This window comes from Camelina sativa, chromosome 7, assembly GCF_000633955.1.
Source record: "Camelina sativa cultivar DH55 chromosome 7, Cs, whole genome shotgun sequence".
NCBI lineage: Eukaryota > Viridiplantae > Streptophyta > Magnoliopsida > Brassicales > Brassicaceae > Camelina > Camelina sativa.
Window position 1 is genome coordinate 4,914,488 of NC_025691.1, and position 13,021 is coordinate 4,927,508.

General features: G+C 35.2%; 3 protein-coding genes across 4 annotated transcripts in view; 1 reads left to right on the forward strand and 2 right to left on the reverse strand.

Moving 5' to 3' along the window:
- The window catches only part of LOC104700350 (transcription factor bHLH91-like), a 2,359-nt gene extending 1,870 nt beyond the window's left edge, over positions 1-489 (reverse strand). The window contains exon 1 of the mRNA XM_010415865.2: positions 225-489. The gene's annotated coding sequence lies outside the window, so the exon portion shown is untranslated. The remainder of the gene's footprint in view (positions 1-224) is intronic.
- On the reverse strand, positions 1,177-2,443 carry LOC104700351 (actin-depolymerizing factor 6). The gene is made up of 3 exons (XM_010415866.1): positions 2,175-2,443; positions 1,628-1,893; positions 1,177-1,512 (listed from the first exon to the last, which is right to left on the reverse strand). Exons 1-3 carry the CDS (start codon positions 2,196-2,198, stop codon positions 1,362-1,364), a joined length of 441 nt encoding a protein of 146 aa, XP_010414168.1. The 5' UTR covers positions 2,199-2,443; the 3' UTR covers positions 1,177-1,361.
- On the forward strand, positions 2,563-5,238 carry LOC104700352 (protein root UVB sensitive 2, chloroplastic-like). 2 transcript variants are annotated; one of them, XM_010415867.1, is made up of 10 exons: positions 2,563-2,664; positions 2,763-2,900; positions 3,007-3,095; positions 3,175-3,259; positions 3,378-3,437; positions 3,532-3,625; positions 3,713-3,810; positions 4,069-4,248; positions 4,356-4,478; positions 4,568-5,238. In XM_010415867.1, the coding sequence occupies exons 1-10, from the start codon at positions 2,653-2,655 to the stop codon at positions 4,991-4,993; spliced, it is 1,305 nt and encodes a 434-aa protein (XP_010414169.1). In that variant the 5' UTR covers positions 2,563-2,652; the 3' UTR covers positions 4,994-5,238. The 2 variants fall into 2 exon arrangements, with proteins under 2 accessions (XP_010414169.1, XP_010414170.1); XM_010415868.2 differs by having other exon boundaries at positions 2,567-2,664; positions 2,766-2,900.

The following is a 13,021-nucleotide window of genomic DNA, read 5'->3' on the forward strand; positions in this document are numbered from 1 at the left end:
AAAAAAAAAAAAAAAAATGTTTCCACCACCACCATAACAACTCATTAAAGACAAAAGCATATTACCAAACCTAATCTCAAACTAATCCCTTTCAGTTCCTTTCTTTTAGATTGGAAAAAATAAGTGCTTTTTGTGTGTGTTGTTTGATATCATCTCTTCTCTCACATTTGTTGTATTGAATCAAATTTAGACTTTGCTTTAGAAATTGAAATGCTTCTCATTACCAGAGTTTAAAGATGATGATGTTTCTCCTTCTTTGTTGTCCTTGAACGCTTAAATAAACTACAAACTATGTTTCATAAATTTTCTGATTTACAAACCTTCAAAGATCATTTCAACATCTGAAACTCAAAAGTTTAGAAAAGAAGATAAAAGGAGAAGCTTTTTTGGTATGCTTTATTTCTGTTTGATGGGGAGTTTGGGTGTGTTTTTGTCTTTTGGGTCTTTCTTGTTCCCACAAGAGAGGGTTTTTTGGACGTGTTTGTTTTGTTTTGGACAGCTCTATCTCAACTATATACTTGGAAGACAGAGGAAACAATTTATTTTCTGCTCTTTTTTCTTTTTTGTTCTCCCTTTAATATAAACGAAATATTTGAACGAGAAAGAAAGAATTATCAGCTATAGAGTTTGGAGCAAAAAAACGAATGAAATATGTTGGAAGTAAGATTTATTTTCCTTCTAATTCCACATTTTATTACAAAATGTTCCCCAATGTGGAACAAATAGTGGATAAATGATGATGATAATAACTTAAGGGGAATGGACCTACCTAACCTAATGGTAACATGAAAGATTAACAATAACAGTTGCTGTTAATATGAGATTTGCTAATTCAACATATGATAATGGTTTATTAAAAATATATAATTGAGGATTTCAGTTGGGTCATGCAATCTCCCCACTCGAAATCTCCTAAACGACCAAGGGTAGTTATGTCATTTTCTCACTAAACTTGCGACCAAGTCCACACACAATTGATGTTTATGGCTACAAACATAAGCTTATGGAGAAATCAATATATCAACGAAATTGCTAACTACGAAGTTTTTGGGTACTAGTTTAAGTAACTTTTACCATCAGGCTCTATGCCATCAGACTCATCACCGATTCACACCATTCTTTGGTATCTAAAAAACAACTTTGTTTTCAGTTTAAGTTACCCAAGGTTTTCTTAAGTTATGTGCAATCTTGAAACATTTACTGACATTGACAGTTGATATATAGAACATGAAACTGTGTTTACACAAATCCATCCACGAGAATACGAACAAGATCCGATAGTCATCATCGAATGAGAGAGATTATTCATTACATTACCATAAAGTTATGAGAAGAGACAATTTTGTTTTTGCTCAGTTTGCTCAGTTTGCTCGTTCGCGCAAGACTTCAAGATCAACCTCAGTAGGATCAGTAGCTTGAATCTCATAGTGAATCCCATGAAGCTCCCTCCTAAACTGGTCTTTAGATGTCGAGTAAAGCACCTTCGCTCTAATATGAGAAGTCGTAGGAGACCTACAAAACATAAAAAAACAACCCCCCCAATAAAAAAATGTTTAGCTTTGAACTCATCATCATCATCAAAAAAAAGTCTTAAAAACTTTTATTAGAGGTAATCATCAAAACAAACCAAGCAAAGAAGAAGATTTTGCTCTTTTGACAATTCTCAGAAGTGACGAAATCAAAGTCATAAACAGCGTATCTGCAGTCATTATCAGGGAGTGAAGCTAAGAAATCATCGTAGCTCTCAGCAGGGTTCCCAGTTTTCTCAACTACGACTTCGTTCTTTGATTCATCGATCTTGAAGACAACGTAGCGATGAGTTTTTTTCCTCTGAAGCTCATGAAATGTGGTTTTGCTCTCATCTGCAACACCCATTCCAGATCTTGCATTTGGCTGCAGATTGTACCAAAAAAAGATTCGATTTTTAAATATCAAAATCCAGTCTTAAAACTAAGTTCAATCATCTAATTGACTTCATAGTGAACTAAATGGAGATGGGCTTTCTTCATCAAAATCATTTTTTTTTTTTTTTAACTTTTCTCATCGAAACGAAGACTAAAGATGCATGCGACAAAGAGTCTTTTTTTTATTTGAACTTTTATAAAAGACACGATTTTTATCAGAGAACTCTACTGGAAAATCAAAAAAGGAGGAGTTTTGTTGTGATTACTTACCCTGCTAAGTGATCTGAAAGACATGATTTTGATTCTGCTTTCTTCAGACCAAGAGAGAATCTGGGGTTTTTCGAGAGACGAAGACGAATCCGGAATTGATCAAATCCTGAAAACTAAGTAATCAGATGCGTCGCTTTGCTCGTCTTTTTGCTTACCAATAAGTTTGTTTTTTTTTGAATTGGGTGTTGCAGAAGAAAAGTAGAAGTGGGCGGTGGCGTTAGATCAACGCGTAAGAGAGAGAGGTCGTCGTTCTTCTTCCTTCTTGACCCCATCATCCATCACTAATCGCCGCGTATCTTTCTTTATTGGGCCTTTCTTGAGCCCATTATTGTATTATTTGGGCCTCGAAACGGAACTTTGAAAACGGCGTCGTGTTTTTTAGTATCATCTCTTTTTCTAGACACGATTACAGTTGCTGCGGTGGTTCACTTGGAACTCCGGCGACTCCTCCTCCTCCTCCAACGTTGGAAACTTGACTATGCAGTTTCTGGTAGTGAGATTTTGATAATTCCTTTTCTTTTTTTTCATCTCATTTACGATACTTCAAATGAATTGAATGATTTGGGTAACTTGTGGGTGGAAACGAAGCAGGAGAAGGTGAAGTTGATAAAGAAGGAAGAGCCAGTAATGGCGAAGAAGAATCCTGAAGACATTCCCGTTTGCTGGTTCGAGAATTCTGATTCTGTCTCTCACCGTTTCCACTTCGAACCCGACGGCCACCTCTCTGTAAATCTCTCTCTCTCTCTCTCTCTCTCTCTCTCCCAATCAGTTCAGCTCTCTGTTTGGAGAATTCGTTAAAGTGAATTATTCATGAATTGGGTTTGTTTCGTAGATGAAAGTTGTTGATGACGCAAGGCCTGTTCCTCAGAAGATGGTTGAATCCTTCCTTAATAAGTTCTTCCCTTCAGGATATCCATACAGGTGAAAACTCAAAAAAATTGAAACTTTTGTTTTTACAAAATTGTGTTTTTATTCATTGAAATCTTTTTTTCTTGTACAGTGTGAATGAAGGATATCTTAGGTACACACAGTTTCGAGCACTTCAGCATCTCTCAAGTGCAGCATTATCCGTGTTATCGACTCAGGTCTTCTTCAGATTTTGATTATTGATTTGGCAAAAAATTTGTAATTGTTTAGTTGAGTTTGTTGCAATGGAGGTTTTAACATGGATATATAGCTTTTTTTTGTCTTGCTCCGTTGCAGTCACTGCTATTTGCTGCAGGCTTGCGGCCTACACCGGCTCAAGCAACTGTTGTTAGGTGGGTATGTTACCATCTCGAGTTTGTTGGGGTTTGTTAGCTTGTTCTGTGCCTAACTGCAAGTTATATTCTTGTTTAACTTTTATTGGTTTATGTAGATTTTGAAGGATGGGATGCAGCATGTGGGGAAGCTGATTTGTAGCAATTTGGGTGCAAGAATGGACTCTGAGCCTAAACGTTGGAGGGTGCTGGGTATGCAACATTCGTTAGCTACATGTTTCTGTTTCTGATGATGTCTTCACAGCATCAACCAGTAAACCTAGTGATTTATTCTTTCAGCTGACGTGCTCTACGATATTGGTACTGGTCTGGAACTCGTTTCTCCATTATGCCCACATCTGTTTCTTGAAATGGCTGGTCTTGGGAATTTCGCTAAGGTATAGATTTCTTTATAAACCTACGGGAGAATCTATCAGCTCTTTAGTAAGAATCATTTTTTCCAAAAGGGATTGAAATGAAACTGTTCTTAGAACATCCTTTTCTGCCTTTCTCAGCCTTTTCAGCTGCGTCAATAAGAGAGACATGAGATATATTAGCTTTCTAGAGACCATCTTTTGATGAATCAATCAGCTTCACTGATTGATTGTAATCATTTCTGTGTTTCACATTCTTCTGGAATTGTTTGATTCAAATAGGGAATGGCTACGGTTGCAGCAAGGGCAACAAGATTACCAATCTATTCATCTTTTGCCAAAGAAGGAAATCTTAGTGACATTTTCGCCAAAGGAGAAGCAATCTCTACTCTTTTTAACGTTGCCGGGATAGGTATTGGGATTCAACTTTCTTCCACAATATGTTCATCAATGGAAGGAAAGGTAATTTCCTTCCTCTCGACTATTACTCTCTGTTTCAGAAAACAGAGTGCAGTTTCTTTGTTTTGGGATTACAACTCGGTTGTCTTAGGAAAGGCTATTCTTTGCAGTTGGTGGTTGGGTCTATTCTTTCGGTTGTACATGTGTATAGCGTTGTAGAACAAATGCGAGGGGTACCAATCAACACACTGAATCCACAGAGAACCGCTTTGATCGTGGCTAATTTTCTAAAGGTATATACCATTTACTTTACGTCAAACCTCCTAAAACCATGTTGTTGTTATTCTTAGTTATATCAGAGGTGTTGTTGAATCTGTTTCAGACAGGTAAAGTCCCAAGCCCTGCTGATTTAAGATTCCAAGAAAACCTGTTGTTCCCCGAGAGACCAATCCAAGAAGCAGGAAATGTAAAAGTGGGAAGGGCTCTCCATAAAGCTGTGAAGCCTTCTGAGGTGCAGAAACTAAAAGAAGTGTTTGTAGAAGAGAAGTTTCTATTGAGTCATGGAAAGTCATGTACCGATATGGTCTTAGAGCACGATGCAACTGGTGAAGACGCATTGCGAGGGTGGTTAGTTGCAGCATATGCTAAGTCAATGAAAAATATGTACAATGACCCTGATGACATGATACTGCAAGACGCATATGACCGAATGAACGATGTCTTCAGTCCATTTTTATCTCAAGTGCAAGCTAAAGGATGGTATACTGATAGATTTCTCGATGGCACGGGAACAAGATTTGCTCGGTAGCTCCCGAGTTTCAGATAAATTGTTATTGTAATTCTTTTGTTTCAAGTGTAAACACGAATTTGTAGACGCTAGAAGTCATTGTCCAGATCATGAATCCACAACTGAAGACTTCGATGGATAGGCTAGAGTGAGATTGTTAGGTGAAACAAAAGTTTGAAGGTACGGTTCTTGTCCTCGTTTGTACTTGCATTGTAGTCTACATTTATTATCATATAAATCAATCAAAGTGGAATCTGATTAATACTTTTTAGGAAATATGTTACTTTAAAGTTAAAAAGTTGATCTCTTTTGTGGTTAAGATATGTATTTTACATGGTCAAATCATGTGTACTGGCTCCTTTTTTTTTTCCTTAGGCATGGACTCATTAGTCTTCATTTTGGGATATTTTTACAAGTGAAAAAGGAGCCGGTAGGCATGATTTTTTCCAAAGTACTACTTTTATTGAATATAATATTTGATAAATGCAATTAGCTTGGTGTTTCTTTTTCTATATATAATCACAATATCAAGGTAGAAGATTCAAACCAGATCGTTTTTTTGTTCTTTTGGTAAAATTTGGGATGTTTCAACTGGTTGAACCATATTGGACACATAATTAAATTTTAAGAGTCTAACAGAGCAAGATGTTCAGTTTTGTTTCAGGTTGAGTAGACCAAGCTAAAGTTTCTTGTGGGTAGGTTTCTAAATTTTGCATTAAGATCAAAAATCCAAGATATAGCAAAGAACAAAAACAACTTGTATACATGCGACATTAAGAGGCTGTATTATCCTTTTCAAATTTGGACCTCTACGTAATGCATGGTAGAAGAGGACATTTTGAGATATAGTTGTCAAGACTTGGTGGTCACACCATAATTACATTTCTAGTGTAGCTATTACTTATTAATCGTTCTTGAACTCGCCATGTAAGATGTTTGAGAGTATGTACATTTCTTTATTTGCTTAAGTGAGATTAAAGTTAAACTAAACTAATTACGTATTGTCAGAAAATTATAAATGCTCTCAAATATGGTGATGAATGATACACTTACATATTCATCTTTTCACGCTGTAAACATGTAACGTACGGGTTGTGGCTTTGGCTAGAATTATTGATGTGAATCACTATCCCGAGTCAAACCCACAAAATTTATGTTATTTACAAAATCAAAATAATTAGAAGAAATGAAAAGTCATTAACTCATTAGTATTCATAAAGTCAAAAACTAGTTTTAAGCGTTTTGTTAAAGTTAAATTATTTTCACTACGTTATCACTATTTTAGCATTCCGATAATTATATGAGATGTCTTATTAATTAATACAGTACATGGACTAAAATAGCTAGTTGGGTCTATATGAAGATGATAGTTATCACGATTTTAATATGAAAAGTAAAGAGTGAAATTTAAGGCTTCTTCTTTTTTGACATATGCATTGTATAATCAATAATGCAACTCAGCCGACCCCCGGAAAATAAAACAAAAGAAGCGACAAAGTTAGTATTTATATGACCCACACAAATCTAGATTTCATTAGGTCACGATCCATTTGGATACATTGGTTTGTATATATCAATTATCAAGTAATACTTGCATTAAAAACATGATAACTCAACAAATCGGAGAAGATAACTAAGCATTGTATTAGAAAATAAAACCTCAAAAAGAAAGCGGAAAGAAAAGAAAAAAAAAATTGTGAAAAAGATCTTAGTCATGATGGAATTAGATATGGATGATCTTTGTTTTGTTTTGTTTTAGTCTATTCTTTTTTAAACGTTAAATAATTTTGGTCTAAATACATTTAACTTGAAAAACAGCATACAAAGTTGCTTTTGACAGAGATAAACAAATAGTGGTTTAAAGTAAAAGTTGTAATGGTGAAAGTGTGCAATTGAAAGAACCATATATGTAATTATTGGTGCCATATCACTAAATTATCCATTGACGGCAATGTCATACATTTTGTGATCTCATGGTTATGACTATTTTACGTAATCACATACCGTAAGAAATATATTTCACTATTTTAAATAACGTTTTGGAAGACTATATGTATATTATTTTACCAATTCACTGGTAATCACATGGATTCATATTTCTATTTACAAAGTAATTATAAATACCTTTTCAAAAATAGGAGGTTCATATGACCTAGATATATATATATATATATATATATATAATTTCATAAAAAAAAATTCGTTAACATGAGCACGAATCATATTTAAAAAGAGGAACCCCTTTTACGTACGTACCCTACTTCGATGTCTATGGGTTTTCCCTCCATCTTGACACAACAATTGTTTTGGCTCTACACATATCTATTTTTTATTCATCATATTCATAATTGTATATTATATTTACAATAAGAAAGAAGAAAAACAGTGATTAATATATATGCGCATAGAAAAAATATGAAACTTTTAATGTTTCTTATTGACTTATAGGTCACCCAACAAGCTTGATTGGTATTAATAGGTTTGATTAATTTAGGGCCATGATCTGATTGGAATTGAGCACTATGAGCCTCTTTCTTTGACATTTTATGTATTGTATAATTTGAACTTTCCTTCTTCTCATAATTTTTTATTATTCTTTTTCTCCCATAATTTCTTATTATTCATTTATTCTTATTTTTTTATAACCCGGTGATCGATGCTAAACCAGACTAAAGTAGATATGGGACAAGCTCAGGGACTCATAATACAAATACACTATGTTAAGCATCTGGACCAAAGCTTGAAACCAACTGATTCAAGAACAACAAAGTTATTCCTAAAAATATTTGAACCGGAGGAGCAAGTTTACGTATTGCCGACCACTTGACAAAAAATTTAAGTGTGAAAGGAATATGTGTATAAACATATTTGCATGCATGTCGATACAAATCTAGTTTTAGGGTCCTTAAGTGTCCAAACTCAAAAAAGAAAATTTCTCCAGATTCTTTTTTAGGTTTTTACTTTTTTTTTAAGATATATATTAGGGCCTATAATCGTTTAAAAATATATTGTTCACCATCTTATATAATCTTTATAGTAAAACAGTTGAACGTGACCAACAAATAGTACGACCCTATGGTCCCTATTCAATCTAATGGTAAATTTTTAGAGTAAATCCGTTTGGTGAAGTAGCAAGTTTAATTCAGTCAAATAGACAACCCATCACTGGATCTTTGTTTTATGCAAATTTATTGAAATGCAATAGTTACATATGCAAACAATAACTTTTATCATCATGACCAAAAACATATGTATATCATCCTAATGATTATATAAGCCAATAAATTTTGGCTTTTGGTGTAATGTCTTTTTAGATTCAGAAAGTGATAGTTGGTAATACAAAGTTGTGAAATGTGAATCATGTGTTTTAAAAACAAAGACTGGAATTTGAACATAATAAGTTGGATCATTCTAACAAAAAAATTCACAAAATTTGCTTAAATACAAGATTTATAGTTTTCGTCTTAAACCTGTGCATAATTCTGCTTTCCATGAACGAAAGAAATGGTTAGCGAAAACATATCTAAATAAAAAAAAAGAATAAACCCTCTCACGAGAATTAAAGATAAACATTCTACTTTATACATGTAAGTATGTAATATGTCATATATATCTTAACATCTAATTTGACATTTGAGAAAGTGATAAACCTACATAAAAAAATACGGTTGACGTCACTTGCGACACCACATGTATAAAAGTGACTAGTTCCGGTAGTTTGAGTTCATGTATATACTCATGTTTGAGTTTGTCTGCCGTGTGTCACGACATGAATGGACATTGATACATGATGAACTTATATTATTCTCATTCAACGAATTCACATAGCTAGATGAGTAACTTGAGATTGATGGTTTGTTAGAATGAAAAATTCCACAAAGATACATGAGACCTTGTGAGATGAAGACTACTAGGTTCGGACCCGCACGTGCCGAGTTATTTAAGTATAATTTTAAAAAAAATATAATTGTCAAATTATCAAATCCGTCTAGTATGTCCGATTGTAATGTTTTTTTTTTTTTGGACCTGAAAAAACCTCATTTCTCGTAATTCATATAAGTAAATAGCATGTCCGAGTATGTTCTGCTTGAATTTTTGTTTCTAAAATTTTCGTCCCCTATTTTGTCATAAATGAATATACCTACACAAAATTCTCATAACCTGATTACTATGAAACTAATTTGAACGATTTCCTAAAATATAATAAATCTGTTGTTTAATATTTTTTTTCTTCTTAATATATAAATTGGGTTAATTTGGCAACATGAATATTTGATATGGTTTTTTTTAACCCTTAATTGTATTCCCCTATTAATAGTATAGATTTCCTTCAATTATTGAATGAAATATTCCTTAGTTATACTAATGACAATTTAATGTAAATAATATAGTAAGAGAAGGGAAAATAATAAAATGGGATATAAAGCTTGAGTATTTTATATAGAAGATACCATAAGATATTTTATTAAGGAGAATTCGATTAATTTGGATATTATTAGTTTTTTAAAGTAATATATGTGTCCGTAATTGATGGAGAAATAAAATTACAAAATTGTTTTTTGAGAGGGAAGACTATAATTGGTCATTAGATCCCTTATATAATTGGTCTTAGTTATGGTATTATATTACTGGATTTTATAAATTTTAATTGGTCATTAGAGCCCTATATATCTCAGCTATTGGTATAATATTATTAATTGTTTTCATTTTTATTGGACTGGATTTTCTAAATTTTAAGATTTATGTAAAAACACTATAACTACATATTTATATATAATATTTAACTACATAGTTATCCAAATTAAAGTATATATTCATGTCATTTTAATTGGTGATCATATGTTTTTTTGGGCAAATATAGTTATTGTTTTTAGCAAAATAATAAACATTCAACCAGTTTCAAATGATCTTCGATTTTTTCACCATTAGAGCTTTATAAAATTAGTAGAAAGATAACATTATTTATATTTCTGAAAATATGACTTTTTACATATATATATATATATATTTACATCTCATAATATAGTTATATTATTATATTACAATACATAGTGAAATTAATTTAATTTAAAAAATATGTAGGAGATAATATTTATCAATTTTTGAATAATATTTACTAATTTTAGAATTTATAGAAGTAAAATATTGTGTATATAAATAAATTGAATATCAGTGGCAGTTGACAAAAATATATATATATATATATAGCAGTGGCAGTTTTATGAATGATATGCTCAAATTTAACCAACATCTTCGTTGTTGACTTCCGTTATTGGAATATAAGTAATTTGGTGAGGACTAATTCTCTCCCAAGCCCGACTATCGATGTACTCCCAGAGAAGAAGTCAACTTTCAAAAAACTGGATCTTACCTACTCTTTTCTAATAAAAACAGTAACATACAACGGTTTTTTAACTGTACATGGCTTTATCCGCTGAGTACCAAAAGTTCGTCGGAGCCATTTCTTCACCGGAATCCACTTTTTCGACTGTGTCTCACATCCCGTCTGCTGAACCTCTGAAGAAACTCTCTTGATACGGTATGATATCCACTCCCTTTTCTTACTGAACTTGTGTAACCCTTTTCAACATGTGTATTCTTGCTAGAAAGCTTTGTAAACTTGTTAACCCTTGCAACCCTCTCCCGTATCCTCACTGTGTCGGCTGCTTTCCTCCTTGTGAAAAATCGCCTTTTCTCACACCATGTCAAAGAGAATTCCCTATTCCATGAAAGGAAAGGAGATTGATGCGGGCTTTGCTCCACCACCTCGAAGAAGAATTCGAGCTCCAGAACTTGATACCTCGGCCCTGATAGAAGCTAATGCTCTCACCCTTATGGGGCGTTTAACCAACCCATCTGCCCAAAAACTCTGGTCTCTCTTCCCTTTCCTTGAAAACCGCTGGAACCTGAAAGGCCGAGCAACTGGATCTGACCTTGATCGAGGCTGCTTCCAGTTTAGCTTTGAGTACAAAGAGGATATGGAAAAAGTTCTTAAAAACAGACCTTACCATTTTGACCAATGGATGGTGATCCTCCAAAAGTGGGAACCTATTATCTCTGATACTTACCCCTCCATCTTACCTTTCTGGATTGAAGTTCAAGGTCTTCCTAAGCATTACTGGCAAGAGGAAATGCTCCAAACCATTGGAGAGGAGATAGGCAACCTGGAGGAAATGGAAATTACCAATGAGACTGCAAAAATAAGAGTATTTGTGGATGGACTCAAACCTATTATTAAGGATACCATTGTGGAGTTCCCAGATGGCAGTGAGGCTCTGGTAACCCTTGATTATAATAATCTAAAGAACCATTGCTCCTTTTGCTACCGCCTTACTCACGAGAGAAAGAACTGCCCGGGCCTACAACCTGCAAAAGTGAGCCCCTGCCAAACCCTCAGACTCAAAACTCACTGTCTAAATCAGTCTCTAGGAATTACTACACACCTTGGGATAATATCAGAGCTCCGAGAGAAACGCCTGGTCAGTCAGAGATCAGTGGTCGACAACCTGCCATATCTCAATCCTCTAGACACAGGGAGAACGAAGCTCATAGGAGGTTCCCTGAAAGAACCCACCCCTACCGTGGGAGAGAATCTAGCCGAGATCTCTACTCTCGATCCCATCAATCACAAGACTATTCTGGCCGACCTAAGAAGAATCTCCAGTGGAGAGAGAGGACCCCATCATTGGGGGAACCCCATGCTGAAAGATCAGATTCCTCAAGACCACGCCGTCCTCCATTAGAGAGGGATCAAGTGGCTCAGGATCCTGTTACACCCCCTCCCCCATGACTAACTTTTGGTGGTATAAGCTGTGATCTCTTGGAGAAAACCCCGACTTGTGTTGTACCTTCAAAAGATCATGTAATGAGTGAACTTCGTGAAGTAACGTTACAATACATAACTTGTGTTGATCCTACCGAGAGTGCAGCTAGGAAACAACGAGTTATTCAAGGTGAGGCACGAAACCTGATGTCTGATACTGCAGACTGAATAATCCAAGCTTCCACTTCCTTGAATCCTGATCAAGCTCCAAATACCATAGAACCTTCTATCTCGAATCTTGTAAGGCCCTCGTTAAGCGACTTGAACCCTCTTCCATCGGATGAAGCTGGAGCTTCTACAAATCAAGGTAGAGGAAGACCTCCTCTAGGCAAACCTGCTCCCAAACAAACATTGAAGCTATTAGGAGCAAAGAGCCAGAAGAGAAATTTGGCTAATGGTTCCCCAAAGATTACCACTCACCATCGGGGCTCTACTTCAAAAAGGCCTACTCCGGGAGACTCAACCGCCCAAAGACCACCAAAAGCAAAAGGATCCCAAAAGAACTTAAATCATCAGGGTGGAGCCCCCAATGGAACTTTAATACCGGCAATGGTGAAGCAAAAGGTGGATTTTCACAATCCACCAAATCCTCTTCCTTAAAGCTTCTGAGCTGGAATTGTTGTGGGTTGGGGAATCCCATAACAAGCCAGCGTATTCGTGAGATACGCTCCTCTATCTCACCAAACATTCTATTCCTCATGGAAACAAAAAATCCAGACGAATTTGTGGAAAAAACCTTACATTGGATGTGTTTCCCATATCATTTCTTAGTCCCTCCTCACAGTCCCGGAGGAGGTGGCCTTGCTCTGTACTGGAAGAATGATGTCGAGTTAACAATCTTGTCCTCTTGCACGAACTTCATTGATACACAGATCAAATCTGCAGGAAAAACGTTTTATGTCACCTTTCTCTATGGAGAACCAGACAGACATAAGAGAAAGACCCTTTGGGAGCAACTTACTGTGATAGGTTCCACGAGAGAGGACCCTTGGTTCCTTACGGGGGACTTCAATGATATCATAGATGCTTCTGAAAAACAAGGTGGCCTGGTGAGACATGAAGGATCATTCGTGGACATCCGCTCCCTTATGTCTTCATGCGACCTCTATGATCTTCGCCATTCAGGAAATTTCATGTCCTGGAGGGGTATGAGACATGAACATCTAGTTCACTGCAGATTAGACTGGGCTATGTCTAATACTGCCTGGGCAGAAATGTTCCCATTT